Source organism: Tyto alba, unplaced genomic scaffold (assembly GCF_018691265.1).
Source record: "Tyto alba isolate M040663 unplaced genomic scaffold, T.alba_DEE_v4.0 Super-Scaffold_32, whole genome shotgun sequence".
Classification (NCBI taxonomy): Eukaryota; Metazoa; Chordata; class Aves; order Strigiformes; family Tytonidae; genus Tyto; species Tyto alba.
The window spans coordinates 7,181,739-7,200,233 of record NW_024881307.1 but is presented as its reverse complement, the minus strand read 5'-3'; the positions used below and the strand labels follow the sequence as shown (position 1 = coordinate 7,200,233).

The 18,495-nt window shown below is 63.2% G+C and overlaps 1 protein-coding gene across 2 annotated transcripts; it reads left to right on the top strand.

Annotated features, from left to right (window-relative positions):
* The first annotated feature begins 73 nt into the window (after nucleotides 1-73).
* USP2 (ubiquitin specific peptidase 2) lies at nucleotides 74-18,267 on the top strand. 2 transcript variants are annotated; one of them, XM_032998211.2, is made up of 13 exons: nucleotides 74-1,743; nucleotides 6,163-6,932; nucleotides 14,204-14,254; nucleotides 14,575-14,698; nucleotides 15,016-15,127; nucleotides 15,209-15,319; nucleotides 15,471-15,535; nucleotides 15,629-15,732; nucleotides 15,807-15,887; nucleotides 16,043-16,121; nucleotides 16,222-16,329; nucleotides 16,565-16,685; nucleotides 16,803-18,267. In XM_032998211.2, the coding sequence occupies exons 2-13, from the start codon at nucleotides 6,204-6,206 to the stop codon at nucleotides 16,888-16,890; spliced, it is 1,773 nt and encodes a 590-aa protein (XP_032854102.1). In that variant the 5' UTR covers nucleotides 74-1,743; nucleotides 6,163-6,203; the 3' UTR covers nucleotides 16,891-18,267. The 2 variants fall into 2 exon arrangements, with proteins under 2 accessions (XP_032854102.1, XP_042656522.1); XM_042800588.1 differs by lacking the exons at nucleotides 74-1,743; nucleotides 6,163-6,932 and adding an exon at nucleotides 11,320-11,773.
* Nucleotides 18,268-18,495: the final 228 nt, after the last annotated feature.

Here is an 18,495-nt window from a genome sequence, read left to right as displayed (position 1 = left end):
GGGGCGAGGGGCTGCGGCAGGGCTGGGCTCCAGCCTGCAGTGAGGGCAGGGACAGCCTCTGCCCTCAGCCTCCCAGCTTGTGGAGGACACCCTTCCCAGGTAGCCCGCACAGTGCCTCCCCCCCAGGCCTTCAGCAGCCCAAGCCCTGCGGTAGAGAGGCAGTCAGGGACAAGACTTGCCTTCCCCAATGAGGGTGACCTCCCACTGCCCCCCTGGAGCATGGAACCCTGTACCCAGGCCCTTTGTCCTCATCCCTGTTCCTATCCCTCTGCTCCACCCCAGAGGCCCCCACCTCACCCCATTGTGAGCTCAGGGCAAGGGCTGCCCACCGCATCGACAGGGAGGCAAAGCGAGGTACGTACGAGCGGGCACCCCAGGTCTGGTCCTGGCCCAGCCATCCTCCAGGGAGGGAATTGCCAGGGCTGGGAGTGTGTATGGGAGTGGGGCTGGGTGTGCACGCGTGTGCCAAAGCTCCTGGCCTCGGGGCAGTATGCCTGTCACGCCAGGGTCCTTCTTGTGTGCCTATGCCTGCTCGCTGCCAGTGGGGCTGCCAAGGGTCCCCACATCTTCTAGAGCAGCTGCAGTAGCCATGCTCTGCTCCCTGCCCTGGGTAAAGATGCCATCCTGGGAGCCAGGGGCCATGGGACACGCTGGCCCTCAGGTTTGGGAGCAGGGCCCTGCCGCCACCCCCTAACGCTGCTGGTGACCCCATAGCAGCCTCCCAGAGTGACGCTCAGATGCATCAGTCACAAGGCCCTCCCTGTTTAAGGGCTGGAGCCAGGCAGGAGGGAGGAAAATGCCACCATAATTGCATTCCTCCTAATTATCCTCAGCAGGTGCTCGCTGAGTCATGGCCGGCTGGTGCTAGAGTACTTCAAGGCTGCCCTGGGTGGATCAGCTGTCTGGGTGGGTGTCCCGGTGTCCCCACGGAGCCATGAGGGCTGGGTACCCCTGTGCCCACACTGCCGTACCCCATGACCACCTTTGCTGCAGGTTTAGGAGACTTTTCTCCCTGTGGCTTGCCCCAAGGGGGGTGAAACCCAGACTACCTCCTCACCTTGATGGTCTGCTCCAGACCTTACTGGCAGCCACGGGCACCCCCTTTTTCTGCCTCCCTGACCCACACACAAAGTTGTGTCCCGCTCCACTCCCTCTCTTAACCTTCTGTCCACCCTTTCACTCCTGGACCTCCATCTCCCTCCCCAAGTCTACCATCCCACCACACTTACCCTCAGTCCTTCGACATTCCCACAGCCCCATCTGCCTCTGCAGCCTCCCCTCCCAGCACCCCCTTGCTGTGGGCCACCAGTCCCCTTGGGTTTGCGTCCCCTTTAAGCCTTCTCGAGGCTGGAATGCGAGAGGAGCATTTCAGCGCCCTGTGAGGTCAGATAAAGACACTATATTTATCTAGCCGGTAACCTGAGCCGTGAATTTCTGCGGTGGCGTTTTTACACGGCCCCACAGCCCTCCAGCTCGGCCCTCTCCAGCCATTGCGTCCACTCCCTGCATGGTGGATGGTCTGGGCTGCGGGGTGGCCTGTCCCCTGAAAAGAGCTCGGGTGCTGCTGGCCCCTCCGCATCGCTCACTCTCCTCCAGCCCCAGGGGAAGCACCCCAAGGAGGCAGGATCAGCTCCCCGCGCTCAGTCCCGCGGGCACCTCCATGACCAGCTGCTCGCCCACCGCCGTGCCGGCCTCGTGCCCCTGACCAGTCACCAGCCGCCCATCCTGCTGATCTGCATGCAGGTAAGTGGAGGGGGTGCCACAGGGACACCAGCCCTAGGGAGGAGTCTGCGGCGTCAGAGACTCAGAGGCGCTGGCAAAACTGCCCCCCTCTTCCTTCAGCTGGGTAAAACCCAGAGGGAGAGGTTTGCAGTCACTACATCTCCAGAGAGCAGCTTTGGAGTTCATGCACAAAAACCTGGCAGCTCTCTGCCAACAAGCCTCACTCCCCAGTACCCTCCTTATCCCCCAGTGTGGGCAGAGCCACGTGCCCGGGCACTTCCCTGGGGTCCCTTCTTTCTTCTACCCACAGACCTCAAAGCAATAACATGCCTTGGGGTCTTATACCAAGGTTCCCTGTGGGTTTGGGGTTTTGCTGCCGGGGGGGGGGCGGGGGGTGGCCTAGGAGTGGCAAGTAGCAGGTACTGCAGCCAGGTGGGTATGTGTCAGCAGCACAGAGTTAAGTCCAGGGCGATGACTCCCAGCCAGCACATGTGGCATGAGTTTGGAGGGTTCTCAGGCTTACTGGCTGGTAGGACCCTGGCCAGGCTGGCCCCAGCTGCACGTGTGACTTTGGTCAGGTCCCATCGCCCTGGGGTGTGCGAGTGGTGGGGGGGCAGCGCTGGAGCCAGGGTGGCTTATCCCTGAGTGCTGGAGCAGGGCTACAAGAAGGGCTGCAGACAGCACCCTGGAGCACTGGGGTCTCTGTCTGCTGACCAAGGACACGCCTTGGTGACTCCCATTCCTTGTAGGGAGCAAAGACTTAGCAGCACATTCTCTCCAGGGCTGCTCCAGGCCACCCTTCCTAGAGGGAAATACATATACCCAGAGGAATCCCTTGCCTTGTCCCCCTCGGGGAACGGACAGGAGGCTGTGCCACCCCTCCAGCACTGTCAGGGACACAGAGCCCTTCTACCCCAAACCGCTTGAAGGCTGGAACAGGCAAGGAGCTTCACACAGGGTCTCCCCTCTGTCTCTGCTGTTGCTCCCACGTAACCTCCACGCTGGGACATTGTGTCTCAGGGAACAGGGCACACAGCTCCAAGCCTGCGTAAGCGAGAAGCAGCTGTGCCGTAACACCTTGGATGGAGCCAGTGCTGTGTAAGCTGAGCCCGCCCTGGGGCTCCGCAGCCACCGAGGGGGACAGCTGCCACCGGCCGCGGGCGGGAGGGCTCCCGCAGAGGACAGCGCCTGGAGAAGGAGCAGGGTCTCTGCTCCTCTGCCTCCAGGCTGAAGGGTTTGCCTCCCAGCTTTGGGCTGAGCTTCCCATCGGGAAGGCTGCCAGAACTGGAAGCCAGGGCCGGACTCCCCAACAGCCCGAGCAGCCCCACAGTGCCCTGGCTCCCCGGTCCCTGGCCCTGGCTGCTGCCTGGCCTCGTGATGGTGAACCGGACATTCCTGTGCCTCAGCTTCCCCTGACACCTCGGGAGGACGATGAGGGTGCAGGAGGCCTGACTCAGCCATGCCAGCCCCAGGGCTTTGACAGGCAGCAGGAAAGCTCAGCGCTATTATGGACAGGGAGGGGCCAGGCAGGCCAGGAAGCGATGGGAGGAACCGGGGTTTTCTCACACTCCCTCAACTCCTCTGGCTCCTGGCACGCTCTGCTGTCCTGCAGCCCTGGGGTCTGCTCTGATGTGACACGGGGACTCCGCAGCACAGGCAGTCCTAGCGGATGGTGGTAAGACCTTTCTTCCCACAGCGCCAACGGGTTAGCTGCTGTGTCTGGGGCAGGTTCGCCTCCCGGGCCGCGCACCCCTCCATCAGCTCCCCTGCATCCCCAGGGCACGTGCTGTCCCGTGGAGACCTGTCCTGCTGCCAGAAAGTACCTGCTCCCCTCCTGCTCCCATGCCGGCGGCTCTCCTGGGGGCAGAGGCAGCCTGTGCATGCCCACGGGCAGCTGCTGCCGCTGCTGTGCTGGTGGTGGCACGGCACAGTGGGAGGGCATGGGCACTGCTGGCAGTGGGTGACGGCATGGGGTTGTCCCGGCACTGAGGTGCCTGTCCCAAGCCCAGATCATCTCTGCTGGCTGAGGGGACAGGAAGCAGGGGCAGCCCAGAGAGGTTCGCTGTGCCAGGCTGCTCTGTGTCCCAGCAAGGCAGGCAGCCAGGCGTGTGCTCCCTGAGAGCAGAGGGGCTCTGTCCCTCTCACTCCGGTACCCGTAGCAGGTGCCAGTCCCTTGGCTGGAGTACCATGTCCCTCTGAGCAAAATTCCCCTCTGTGTGTGTCAAATCCCGGCTGGCAGAACCACTCTTGGGCCCTCCCAGTGCTGGTGAGGGCAGCTGTAGCCCGGCCGGGAAGAGCTGGGTGTTCTGTGGAGTCCTTGCCTGGGAGCAGATTATTCACCCCTGAGCCTCCTCCATTCCCAAACAGGTCTGTGTGCTCCACCTTGCTCTTGCTTGTAAATAGTTTTCGCTCCACTGTGGGATGGTTGTTCCCTGGCCAATAACACCGGCATGCAGCCAGGATGCAGCCAGCTGGCCAGAACGCCAGACTGTTGGCCAGGAGGCTGTGGTGGCTGGATGGTGCTTCTCACCACTGTCTTCTAAAAGCAGTCCTGGGGCATTTCCATGCTGGGGTTAGATGGGAAGGGGTGGCTGGGGGAGTTTATACAGCAGCCACCTCACCCCCTGCCCCAGGGTCTGTGAAGCCAAAAGGGCTCGTCCCTGCCACGCACAGCTCCCTTCCACCACTCCGGTTTCACGGGGCTAGCTTTTGGCTGCCTGCCATGGAAAATGCAGGGCACGCATGGTGCGGCTGCAGCAGGTAGGCTCAGAGTGGCTCCCATCCCTGGGGTGACACTTGCAGAGGGGTGCTGCCGGCTCCCCGGGGCAGTGGATCCCACTGCGGGCAGGCATGCCCAGCGACTCCTGGGCTCTGAGCAGGAGTCTGGGCCCCCTCCCAGGGTCAGACAGGGAGCAGTGCTTTGGAGGTTCCTCTTGTCAGGGATCCAGTGCCCGTTCCCAGTCCTGGATGCGCCATGCATGCTGCCGGGGCTGCGTGAGGGCCGGGCCAGGCACCATCTCCGTCACCTCTTGGCTTGGAGCCGGGCCAGAGCCCGCCCCGGCTGGGCTGGGAAAAGCCTTTGAATCAGGGTCATCTCCCGGGTGACCGGAGACTCGGAGCCACATGAGCCACTGTCCTGCCAGGGAAGAGACGCCAGGCACACGGGGAGCCAAGCACCAGCAACGCCAAGACAGAGGAACTCAGCTGGGGTCCTGCCCACTCCGGTGCCAGCCACAGCCCCAGGACAGGTAGGGGACGAGCCATCAGCCTGCCAGCGTGGGTGCCAAGAGCAAACTTTCCTCTGGGTCCAGACAGCCTGTGTTTGCAGGCGCTGGAGGCTGCTGGCTGCCACGCTGCCCTGTCCTGGCTCTGGGCTGGCTCCATGTGTGCTCTGGGTGCCTCTGTCCCTGTCCCCTGTATGCTCCTCTCCTGGCCCATGTGGGTGCCACGGGTCAGAAGCCACCAGCTCCCCTGTGGGGACCGAGTGCTGGGCTGTCGACCACCCATACAAGATGGCTATTCCTGGCTGGCAGGGGCACAGCAGCCGCCTCACCAGGAGGACTCGTGTCAGCTTGAATAACTGAGGAGAGGCTAGCAGGGCGCAGCCACAGCAAGGGAGACAGGCAGACTGCTTGAGTGGCCATGCCCCTGCAACGAGGGGATCCTTGGCTGTGCCCACAGTCCCCCAAGGCCCCTCGGTGGTTCGTGCCTGCACCAAGGTCTTCACCCACTGACTGGTGCCAGGCACCAAGCAGAGAGAAGGAATGGATGGCAAGGACTCCTGTGTTGGCTTCCTGACCTTGCCTCAGTTTCCCTCTCAGACAAATGGTGTGTGTTAGCAGCCAGCTAGAAATGCCAGCCCACTGCCAAGCCTCGGCACTTGCTCTGAATAATCAGGGGAAGGTGCAGGGCGGGCTGGATCTGTCCATCCTGTCTGCCTATCTCAGCCAGAGTTGGGTTTAAGCATGATGACTGTAACCAGGGAGCTGCCTCCCATCTGGAGGAGCACTGGGGGCACCTCTCCAGCCCCAAGAGTGGGACAGCTATGAGACGGTGTGGCAGGGATGCCAGGGCTGGGGCAGGGCAAGGGACTGCTGCAGTCCCTTGGCTTTGGTGACTGTGTGTGCTGGGATGCTGGGTGCCTCTGGCTGTGCCCCAGGCCTCCCTTCTGAGGTACGAGGTGCCTGAAGGCACATGGATGACAGTTCCAGCTGGACCCTGCTGTTCCAGGCTCTCCAGGAGGGCTGGCAGGTGGCAGGAGCCATGGCCAAACTGGACCCCACAGCCCGCACTGCACCCTTCATCCTCTGGGTTCCCACTGTTGCCTTGGGCTTCAGGAAAGGCAGGAGCCAGTGAGCTACCGGGTGGGTGCAGGTGGTGGGTGCCCAGTTGTGCTGACCATGGCCCATGGAACCTGACCCCTGGGCTCTTCTCTTGCAGTCAATGCCTCCAAGAGAGCCCACTGATCCCCAGCCTCCAGCATGTCCCAGCTCTCCTCCACCCTGAAGCGGTACGTTGACTCATCCCGCTATGCCGAGACCACCTACGGCAAGGTGCCCAGTGGCTACAGCTCCTACACCTCCTATGGATCCACCTTGGCCACATCCTATGCAGACAGTGACAAAATCGGCTTCAAATCAAGCTACCTGGCCTCCCCCCGGTACCACCACGCAGGGCTGTCCCCAACCAGTGGCTATGACAGCAGCCGGCTGCCCCTGTACCCTGACTCCAGCATCCGCCTGAGCCCCACGTACATCCGCACCCAACCCCGGCCACCCGGCGGTGGGCTGACTGGGGGTGCATGCTACACCTTCACAGGGCCCCCCAGTAGCCCCCCGGGCTACCTGCCCGCCACAGCACCTCTCAGCCGTCACAAATCCATCAGTCACTCGGACCTGGCACGGGAGTTTTCAGGGCTGCACGCCTCGGACAGCGCCTACGCACCCACCCCTGGCCCTCTCAGCACTCGAGGCTGCCAGGAGCTCAGCGCCCTGCAGGGTCTCTACCAGGCTGCTGCACGCTCCGACTACGTCCGTGGCTACCTGGAGAGCTATGGGAGGAAAAGCAGCCACGGCAGTTTCCCTGTGGGCCCTCTCAGCCCCTCACAGGCTGCCCTCAGCTCTGCCTTGCCGCCCCCTGGCACCCGCTGCATCAACCAGCCTTGCAACAGGAATGATGGCTACCGCGACATGCCCACCCGGGACCCCACGGTATGTGGCACCTTCTGGGGATGGGGGACAAAGCTGTGCTGTGGTGGGGTGTGTGATCCATGCTCGCTTGTGCTGAGCCAGGGAGCCTGAGGCACCTTGCATGCTCATCCTGGGAAACTCGGTGTATTGCTCCATGCCTCAGTCTCTGCATCTGTGCCACGCAGGGCTGCTGCTGACCCTTCGAGCTGCCCTTGCTGGCACAGCAGTCCTGGTCCAGAGCTGCTGAGTCAGCCAAGTGCTGGGAGCACAGCTCGCAGGGGTCCCCGTGGGAGCCTGGCAGCTAAGGGTGCCCATGTGCTGGCAGGAGTGTGTGTGCTGCACCTTTCCACATGTGTGCATGACAGCAGGTGATGGCACATGTGGGCAAACACACCCCCCCGTGCATGCAAACCTGTGTGCACCGTGTCCCCACTCAGCTGACTGTGCCCACACCCCCTGCCCTCTGCTCCCTCCTGGCCCCAGCCCCAGCCCAGTGTGGGGCCAAAGAGGGTTTCCTGCTGCCACATCCCAGTTACAGAAGGTGACATGACTGGGATGGGCACTCACCCTGCTGGAGACACCCAGCTGGGAAGGCTGGTTTGGCTGGTGCTGGCTCCAGCACAGTGACTCGGTACCCAGCTGCCAGTCAGGTTTTTCACTGGTGCTCCGTGATGCCTGATCCCTGGCACGGTCTGTTGCTGCCATCTTGGGCCCCTCTGCCCAGCATGGGCTGTGGCAGCCAGGGAAGCAGAAGTTTCTCCATGGCAGTGGTTGCTCTGTACAGCGTTACGTGTGGTGGCGGGCACTTGGTGCCGCAGGTATCAATCGGTGCTGCACCATCCCCAGAGCCTCAGCCCGGGCTGGGAACAGGCATCACACACGCAGCCCGGCTCGGGCACGCAGGGGAGCAGCCTGGTAATTTTCCACTCAGGTTTCCTTCCAAGAGCTGGTCAGGCTCTGCCCACGTTGTCTCCTGCTCTCTTTCCAGTCGGCCTTCATCCACCCATGGTGAAGTCTGGTGTGCCCTGGCACAGTCTGACCTGCCGTTTGCTTTCCTGTGGCTCTGTCCCACCGTCACCCACCAAACTGGGAGGATAAGGTCTGGGGGTTTCTTTTCTGCTTCCCTGTGAGCAGGAGAGAAAACTCTTTCCCTTCCCAGCCAGTGGTCCCACGTCCCTCCCTGTGCCCCAGGGCCTGGGGAAAGGGCTGTGGGAGCAGCCTGGAGGTCTGGCCCACGCCTTTGGCCTGGGGAGGCACAGCCTGAGGTATGGGGTAGGGAGGAGAGACAGCCACTTCTGTCCAGCACCTGCCCGCAGCTGGGGCTCAGTGGGAAACATCTCCCCACTGACCCTCTGGAGCTGCCCATCCCATTTCTGGCAGGGCTGACTCCTCTCTTCCCTCTCCCTGGCACTCACCTGGGTTTTAAACACCCACTTGAGCCCCCAGGCACAGTAGCAGGAGCAGTGGAGGGGGTGCGACATCACAGCCAGCTGCCAGCATTTCACTTGCCCCTTCCCCAGCACCCTCCAAGCTGTACCCCATGCAGCGCCAGCAGTACCCTGCCCTGCTGTGGGACCCCCTGTGCGTAACCTGCCTGGCCCCTGGCCCCCAGCCTTGAGACGAGGAAGCAGGTTGGAGGGGCTGGGGGTGAGTGGAGGAGGGTGCTGTGGAAGGGAATTCCAGCCTCCCCCTCCCACGCCAGGTCCTGAGGGGGGGGACCGAGGGGGGGACCCAGCAGCTGCTACCAGCCACGGACATTCGCTAAAGCCCTCACCACCACTGGGTGTCAGGGGTCCCCACCCCCAGGTGCCCACACACTGCTCCGATGTGGGTACCAGCCTGGTGGGATTGGCCACGGAGCAGCAGGGACTGCGTTACTCCCAAACCACAGCCTTGTGGTCTGCATGTGAGCGCAGGTGGGGGCTTTCCAGCCAGGGCTGACGGGTGACAAAGGTGAGCAGGGCTTGGCTGCTGGCACAGGGTGCTGGGGCAGGCACCTGTGCCGGGGCAGCAGGGCGGCTGGATCAGTGACACTGGCTTAGGTTTCCTTGGTGCTTTGATGGACACACCTGCTATTTTCCACTCCTGTGCTTTTTTTCCTCACTTTCCCAAGCCGGGAAGGAAATGTACCGATCGTAAAACAGACTGGGGCACCTGGGCTTGTGCCAAGTGCCAGAAACAAGTGCATGTTGCAGCCCCAGTGCTGCCATTGGTTCTGCCCCATTACACAGCCTCCAGGGCAGCGGCAGCAGCACCGGCTCCTGCCGGGGCCAGGGCATGGGGGGGCTAACTCAGTGCCTCCTCCCATCCCTTCTTCTCCCCCCGCCTCCTGCCTCTGCACCACACAAACCACTATCTGGAGGAGTCTGCAGCCAGGAGGCGGGGGTGCCCACAGTTCTTTCTATCCACACCCTCACTTTGTGCCTCGGTTTACCGTTCTGCAGGGCAAAAAGAGATGCAATCCAGCTGCAGCCAATGGCCATGCCTGCCGAGCCACCAGCTCCGCCCAGGGCCGTGCTGGGTCCCGGGAAGGGCAGTCTGGTGGGGGGCAGGACTGGAGCTGTGCCGCCCCATTAACCACCCTGGGTGAACATAGGGTCAGAAGGCCAGAGCCACCCACAAAATCACCGGCAGCTCTCCACAGTCCCATCCTGAGCAGCTGACGTCTCTGGCCTGCAGCCAGTCCTGGCCCTGCCTGCCTTCATGGTGCCAACCAGGCCTGTGGCAACCTCTGCCCATGGCAGAAGGTCACCGCTGCAGAGGGGACAGCTGAGGGCAGGGAGCTGGCTCTGAGTGATGCCATCCTGCTGGGTCTCCCCTTCTCTTTCCTGCTTCAGCCTTGCCCTGAGAGCCTGCGTGCTGCTCTGGCTGGAGGGGAACTTGGTCCTTGGCCCAGGGCACTCCATGTCACCAGGGCATGAGGTTCGGCACAGGATGTGGCCGAACGCCTCCCCTTTTGCTGTGAAACTGGCTCTGCCAGCACAGGGCATCCCCAGGGAGAGTGCTGCACCAGCACCCTGCACAGTGCTTGGGGCAAGCTGTGCACCAGGCAAATCCTGCCCCCAGGCCACCCACTGGGCTGCAGGGCAGGGTGGTGGGTGCCCCTGCGCAGCGCTCATACACGCACTGGGGAGCTGTGCCATGGCCCCAGGGCCCCGGGTGTGACCTGCAGAGGCTGCGGGAGCACGTTGCAGGGCACCCACGCCATCTGCGTGAGGCTGCTGGGGTGTGCACCCGTGTGCACACTGTGTCCCTGTGTGTGTATGGTGTACACACCACGGGGTGTATATATATATACACATGCGCGCACATGCAAGCGGGGATTACGACAAACATCCTGCTGTGATGCAAAAAGCCCTGGCCCTGCAGATGAATAACGCTGCAAGATGCCTCCTCAGATATTTTTGCTGGTGCCAAAAATAGTCTGTCTCCCTCCCCCCCCCCCCCCCATCAGCCCCTCCACTGGCTGTGCCGAGCGTGCGCCGCGGACAGTGGAGTCTGCATCTGCAGCAATTAGGATTCAAACAGCAGCCACTGGCTGTGGGTGGGGGTGTATTGGCGGGGGCTGGCATGAGAGGAAAGCAACCTCTGATCGGTGTCTCCAGTCCCCTTGGCGAGGCTAGAGGTTCTGGCGGTCCTCGGAGCAGCCTAACTGCACTCCCTGCCTTGGGCACCCATGGAAATTTCCCTGAGCTGGCGGGTAAGACACTTGGGCACGCACAGCCTCTGTCTCTCGCCCTGCTGCGGTCACAGGGGTGAAACAGCGGGAGACACAGGACAGCCAGGCTCCTTGCCAGCCTCCACATCTGCCCTTGCTGCAGAAGAGCCAGAGCCCTGCCGGCTCTGTGCCTCAGTTTACCCAGCTCTCAGAGGGCAGACACTTCACGAGGTCTTTGCTCCACACGGGATTTAGGGGGGGCCTTTTTCCCCAGCAAAGGAAGCAAGGCACTGAAATACCCTCTGAGCTCAGTGCCAATGCATCCCCCAAAGAAGGGGCTATGCACTGTCTGCTGTTGCTCAGTTCCCCCAGAATGGCATTGCCCAGGAGACCAGCACGGGCCCTGCAGGGAAGGCAACGAGCCCAGGAGCCCCCCAACCCTCTCAGACAGCCCTCAGCCCCTCTCTGCGTCCAGGCACCCCTCGCACCCACTTGCGGCGGGAGCGCCCCAGTTCTGGCGAGCGACCCTCGGCTGGGGCAGGCCGGCGGTCCGGCGGGCGCCCGGGGCGGCAGGCAGGCACGAAGTGCCCTGTTGCCCCCGCAGCGTGGCGCGGGTGTCGGGGGACGGCCCCCCCCCGCCCCCCCGGGCGGGGAGCCCCCCGCTGCCGGCGGGCGGAGCGAGGACGGGGCCGCGCTGGCCGCGCCCGCCCCCGGAGGCCCCGCCGCCGCGGCCCGTCGTGCCGGCAGCGTGGCCCCCCCGGGCAGCGCCGCCCCTCGCGGGCCCCCCTTGGCTCACCGCTCGGCTGTACCACGCGGTGCGGCGGGGGCCGGCCGTCACGGAGCCCGGCTGCCGCCTCTCCACCCATTTGATGTCAGAGCCGCTCAGGTGCCGTCAGCCCCAGAGCCGGCACCGGCTCCGGCACCGCACGGCGGTGCTCCGAGCGCCTGACCCCCTGCCCCCGGCCGCAGCTGGCCCCAGGCGAGGGGTGCCCACCCGGCACCCCCCGGCAGCCGCCTACCCGCCGCTGGCCCTCGCCGGCTCGCTGCGCCCGCGAGGGCCACCATGAGGGACTCCTACACGGTGACGCTGCCCGAGGAGCCCCCCGCGCTCCCCGACCTTCACAAGGACCTGCGTCCCCGCGCCTCCATGCCAGGGTCCCTGCTGGTCTCCACCTTCGTCGGGCTCGTCCTCAACAAGACCAAGGTACGAGCCCCGCGGCTGCCCGCGGTCCCCTGCCCTCCGGCGTGGGGGCAGAGAAGGGGGCGCGGGGAGGGGGGCGGCCGCTGGCCTTGTCGGGGAGCGCGGGGTACCCCTTGGCATCCCCCTTGCCGGAGGATGGGGTGCCTGGGGTGGGTGCCTGTCCCGGCTGGCGGTGGGGCCGGGGTGCCCCAGTGTCCTGCAGGAGGGGCAGGGAGCAGGTGAAAGCACGTGTCAGGACACCTGCGTCCCCCTCCCAGCCCTGCCCCTGCGGTGACCTTGGCCAAGTCCCTGTGCCCCAGCCTACCCACTGCAAGGAAGGGGCTCCTAGCCACGCTAGCCCCTGGGCGGTGTCACCAGACTGAGCTTGGCTGTCCCCCGAGCCACAGTGCTGGGGCAGATCTCTGGCTGCGGGGACAGCAGAGGCAAGGGGCAGGGAGGGCAGGGTCTGGGCACTTATGTAAGTCTGGCTGCTCCGGCTCTCCTGCTGGCGCAATGGGCGCTTGGCACGCAGAGCCGGATGGGGCAGGATAGGCTGAGTCTTGTCCCCCATCCCCTGTCCCCCGTCCCCTTCCTGCAGTGCAGTCTCAGGGACTCCCCAGCCACCACCGCATGAGCCAGCTCGCCTTCACCGCCTCTGAGTAGCGCCGTGTCCTAGATAAAGCCCCGAACAGGAGAGGGGGATTAGCTGGAGTTGAGTCACCCAGGGGAGGGAAAACCAGGCGGGGAAATAAGACCTCAGAGCACACAGGCTTGTGCCATGGTATGGGAGCACCTGGCCCCCCCCCCACTCCAGCCCCAGCCCTCCCCTGGGGTTGCTCCAGGCTCTGGGAGGGCAGCCTAGGGCCTGGCCTGGCCAGGCAGTGGGTGAATGCCAGGTCCATGGGGAGGTTTGCACCCACATTCGTCGGACACCCGGCTCCCTCCTGGCACATGGTGGGAGCTGCCCAACCAGGGCAACTAGACAAGCAGCGTCCTGGTGAGGATGGCTGGGGCATACTGGGGTACCTCCCAGGAGTTGCTGCTATTCTCCCTGGTACCGTGACCTTCCCTGCAATAGGCGTGGGGACACAAGCAGCAAGCCCTTTAGGGGTCAGCCTCTTCAAGGGATGTAGGCTGTTGGGACACAGAGCCACCTTTCCTGCTGTCAGCTGGGCCCTGTCTGCTCAGGGACCAGAGCCAGGCCAGCTCCTCAAACCATGGGGTGGCACTGACCTGCCACAGCCTGCTGGCACCCCTTGCCCAGCTGAGCCTGGCCCCGGCCTGGGGCTCCCTGCCCAGGTATAGGTGGTGGGGTTGCCTGGCAATTTTGCACAGCCACCCTCCAGCACTATGCGCCGCGGCCAGGCATGGCTGGGGACACCCTTGTGCTCTGGGCACTGCAGGGGCACTCGCGTGGCACACAGGGTACCCGGTCGGTCCGTCAGAGCCGTGTATGCCCACACAGGGCGGCTGAGTCCCCACTGGTGCTGGTCCCCCCTGCGGTGGGTGATGCCTGCACCGTCGCTAAGGAGCACGTGTAACTGGATCTGGGTTATTTTGGGCTGCTGTCAGGGCTGGGTGCTCAGCACCTCCCACACACACACCAGCTGCTGCTATTTCAGAGCTGCTGGGCCCCCTCCCCTCCTCTCCTCCTCCCCCTCCTCACTCCTGGGGTGGGCAGCTGGGGCATTTGCCTGAGGATCCTTAAAACCTGGTCATCTGGTGGGGCATGATCAGCAGTGTGACTCTGCAAGCCCTATCAGCCCCTCACCCTGCTCCGGGCACAGCTCTGGGGAGGTTTGCCCCTCCACTACCCTCTGCACTGAGTTCACAGTCAGGGCTGGGAGCAGGGTTCCTGGGCTCCCACCATTTGTCCCCACCAGCACCCAAGCTGACTGCTGCAGGGCTGGGCTTGCACTTTCCCCGGTGGACTTTATCCTGCAAAACAGCTGTGCCAAAGTCTTGGCTGCAGTCCTGGAGGGGACACCCAGTGTGGACGAGGCGGGCAGTGTCGGAGCGCTGTGCACCTCCTGCAGCTGTATAGCAGGCACGGGGCACTGCCACCCCCCAGCCTCCTGGGGCACAGGGCTGGCAGGGGGAGGCTGGCCTGGCCTGCAGCCCAGGGCACAGGGCAGCAGTGTCACCAGGAGAACTTTGAGCCCTGAGTGTTGTTCTGGGCCAGGGAGCCAAGCAGCAGCAGCCAGGTAAGCAGGATGGGGCAGGCCGGCCATGGCTTCCCAACGGGTCCTCAGCCACAGTCCTGTGTGCAGCCAGTGCAGAGAGCAGCTGCAGCGCTGGCTCTGTCTGTGATGCCCACAGGGGGATGGGGCCTCTGTTTGCACTTGAGGATCTGCTCCACCTGGATGCCCGTGGCATCACGGCCTCACTGGGCTACCCACAGGCACGACCGGCCCGTGCTGGACACTGTCTCAGCCCTGTTCCCTCTCTCTGCAGAGCTCCAAGGCAGTGCAGGGACTGACCGGCCTGCGAAATCTTGGCAATACGGTGAGTGCTTACCCAAGTACCCAGCTGCGCAACCCCAGCTCACACTGTGGCACACTGTGTGATTCACTTCTGTGGGCACATCTGTGGGGCAGTGGGGAGCCCTGTCCCTTCACCTTGCCCCCAGCACCAACGCTTTTGCCTCAGCAGCTCCCTGCACCCTGCTCCTGATGGTGCTGGCTGAGGAAGAGGTTCCCATGGAGGTTCCCATGCTCTGCAGTGCTTTGTCCCTACCCTCTACCCACCCACCCCAGGTGTCCCCCTGCCACCGCCTGCCTCCCTCTGCCTCCCGTTGCCATGGTTTTCTCTTCTGCCTCCCCCAGTGCTTCATGAACTCCATCCTGCAGTGCCTGAGCAACACCAAGGAGCTGCGGGATTACTGCCTGCAGAACCACTACCTGCGAGACCTCAACAACAACAGCCGCATGCGTACTGCGCTCATGTCAGGTAACTGTCACTCACCAGCCCCTGGCTCCGCACCCTGTGGGGCTTCCCCACAGCATGTCCTTGCTCCCCTGGGCCACCCCATATTCTGGGGGACCCCCACCCAGAGGTCGGTGCTTCTCCCCGGCGTTGCTGGGGCAGGCTCTGTGCTGTGGGTGTCCAACTAGCGGGAGGATCGGGTCCCCTCTCCAGAGGGGCTGGGGCCGTCCGTGGGGACCCCGGAGCGGGGTGCTGAGCTCTCCCCTGCAGGGCATGGCAATGCCATGCCACCAGAGCTGGCCAGGGCCAGCTGTGCTACTGACCCGCCTTTCTGCCCACAGAGTTTGCAAAGCTGATTCAGCTGCTCTGGACCTCATCCCCCAATGAGAGTGTGAGCCCCTCTGAGTTCAAGACGCAGATCCAGAGATATGCCCCCCGCTTTGTCGGCTACAAGTAAGGGGTGTTGGTGTGGGGATGGCAGTGGGGGAGCTGAGCCTCTGCTGCAGCTCACTGGCTGTTCCCTGTGTCTTGCAGCCAGCAGGACGCACAGGAGTTCCTGCGGTTCCTCCTTGATGGGCTGCACAGCGAGGTGAACCGTGTGCTGGTGCGGCCACGGGCCAGCACAGACACCCTGGACCACCTCCCGTAAGTGTTGGCTAGGACGGAGGCAGTGGACGAGCCCCACAGATGAACTCATTGCCTTCAAGCCTGGCCCAGGGACAGTGACCATGCAGGTCCCTCTGGGCTGGCATCCCCGAGGCCACACTCAGTACTCAGTAGTCCCTGTCTCTGGCAGTGATGATGAGAAGAGCCGCCAGATGTGGAGGAGGTACCAGGAGAGGGAGGACAGCCGCATTAGTGGTGAGCAGGGCTGTGGGGAGAGGAGGGCAGGGCTCTGCTGGGTGTAGGGCTGGGAACTGGGTGTCTCACCCTGCTTTGTCCCATTCCCACCAGACCTCTTTGTTGGGCAGCTGAAGAGTTCACTGACCTGCAGCGAGTGTGGCTACTGCTCCACAGCCTTTGACCCTTTCTGGGACCTGTCCCTGCCCATTCCCAAGGTAAGGGGTCCCTTCCGGCCCCCAGACCCCTGCCCCACACACCCTTGTCCCTGACCCATCCTGTGCTCCCACAGAAAGGCTACGGGGAGGTGACCCTTATGGACTGCCTACGACTCTTCACCAAAGAGGATGTGCTGGATGGGGATGAGAAACCGGTACGGGGCATGGGGGTACACGAGTAGGTGGGCTTGTCCTGGTGCAGGCTGGGCCCCTTTCCCTCCATGCCTATGTTGCTAGGACTGTGGGCTCAGTGCCCAGTGGGGCTGGCCTCTGCCCTCACCCTCCGGCTTGTGCCATTTGTCTCCCACAGACATGTTGTCGCTGCAAAGCCAGGACAAGGTGCACAAAAAAATTCAGCATCCAGAAGTTCCCTAAGATCCTGGTGCTTCGTATCTTTCAGGCAAAGGGACAGGGATGGGGTGCTGGGTGGGGCAGGCGGTTCCTCACAGGCTTCACTTTGTCCCTCGTCTCCTTGACATAACACCCCAGACCTGAAGCGCTTCTCAGAGGCCAGGATACGAACGAGCAAGCTCACCACCTTTGTCAACTTCCAGCTGAAGGACCTGGACCTCCGGGAGTTTGCCTCGCAGAGCTGCAGTGAGTGCAGGGCCCTGCGTAGCTCCAGCCCAGCCCTGGGCTCCCAGCAGCTCCCGGCTGGGTCCCTCCTACCCCCCAGGGTGCAGCAGCTTGTAGCAGGGGGCAGAGGCACGGGGGGGTGGGAACCACAGATATCCAGGGTGCCAATCCCATCTGGCCCCAGCTCCATGCTGGCATGTTGGGGGGCAGTGGGGCAGCAGCCAGCATGGCTGAGCACCACCCTTGCTGCCCACAGATCACACCATTTACAACCTCTACGCTGTCTCCAACCACTCGGGCACCACCATGGGGGGACACTACACTGCCTACTGCAAGAGTCCTATCTCCAGCGAGTGGCACAGTTTCAACGACTCCCGGTGAGGCTGCATGCGGGACAGGGGCGGCTGCAGGGTCGAGGCAATCAGGAACACCCTGCCCAGGGCATCCTGGTGACTCATCCCTATTGCTCATGGCACATCTCCCCATCTCTGCAGTGTTACCCCGATGTCATCCAGCCACGTCCGCAGCAGCGATGCCTACCTTCTCTTCTATGAGCTGGCCAGCCCATCCTCCCGCATGTAGCTAGCCCTGCCTCCCTGGGGACTCCCTGCGCCACCCCTCAGAGCCAGCCCCTCCAGGTTTCGGCCATTTGCCCCCCAGGTGGAAGAGGGAGGTGAAGAGGAGAGAGCTCAGCAGCGGGAGGCTGGAGGCAGCCAGGAGCAGACCTCAGGCAAGGACACCCCAGCTCTGAACTGAGGAGGGCAGTCCGCAGCAGGGCAGGGCCCAGGCAGCTCAGGCACCTCCTGGTCGCTGGCATTTGGTTTTCACAGTGGGGTACGTTTTAGTTGCGCTTTTTTTTTTTTTTTTTTTTTTTTGTTGGTGTGTAATAAAAATACTGAGCAAGGGACTCTGGGGGCATAGGGCTGCCAGCCCCATTGACTCAGCCAGGACCTCTGCTCCCCTGGGGGAGCACCCAGAGATGAGGACCCAGGAAAGCCTTGCACATCCCTCCTGGTCTCTTGGCATTCCCATTCTGCTTGGCTGTCCCAGAGGATTCATGAACTGCTCTGGCCTCCTCCTAGCACTTCTGAACCTCCTGGCAAAGGACCCCAGCTCTTCAGTTACCTCCGTCCCATCTCAGGCAGCGCATCCCCACCAGCTGCCCCATGCACACTCCTCAAAGCAGCCTGAGTTCAGTTCCAGACTCACGGACAGGAGAGAGGAAAACATTTTGTGAAATGTATATGTATTTATAGTGGACTTCACTTAACCTGGAGCATCCCCGCGCTTCCTGGCTCTCCAGGGACTTGTGCCAGGGGATGCTTTGGGTAGGTTTTTACCTGCCTCCTCATACGACGGTGCCTTAAACCATTTAGGGGAGCGGGAGGCCACTGGGGTTGCACAGGAATGTCCATCCTGCGGAGGAGAGGAAGGGGAGGACAGTGGCTTTTTGGGACCATCTGCAGTTGGGGCTTTCTTCTCCCTGTGATCAGGAGCCCCCGTGGGTGCCCAGGGATGCATGTCCCCACCTGCCCTGCTGCTCTGTCCTCCAGCTAGCAAACGCCAGTGGCCTTTTTAGCCTTTTCTCTAATTTATTCTCTTCCCCATCCTGCCTTGTCTGAGGCGCAGTGGGAGGAGAGATGGGCCCGACTGAGCACAACCCCAGCCCCAGCCCACAAGGCAGCTACATCCAACCCAGCAACCCGTCCTGCTTCGCCCTTGCTGGCCCTGCGGGCACAGGCTCAGCACTCTTGTGCCATGAGCATCCTGCCCAGCCCAGGGCATCCCAGCAGGGCTTGGGGGAGGGCAGGCCAGGATGGAGGAGCTGCCCACCGCAGGTACCGAACTGGGGCAGCGTTGCTGCTTGGCAGGTGGCTTGTTTACTGTGTAAGCAAGATGGACGGGAAGTGTCTCGTACAAGGGAGACTCATGCAGGAATAAATTTTAGCTTGAACGGAATGCTGTGTACCTCTGCTTGTCTCTGGGCGGGCAGATGAAGGACTGGCTCCAGCAGCGGGAGGGAAACTGCCAGTGGTGCCCAAGCAGCCTGCCCCTGTTCGGCTCCAGGAGCACCCGTGCCCCAGGGCTTGCCTGGAGCAAGGGAGAGGTGGGCGCAAGTGACAGTCCCTCTCCTCCAGCCACCCACGATGCCCGGAAGCAGAGGGAGCCTTTCCTCCTACTTCAGCC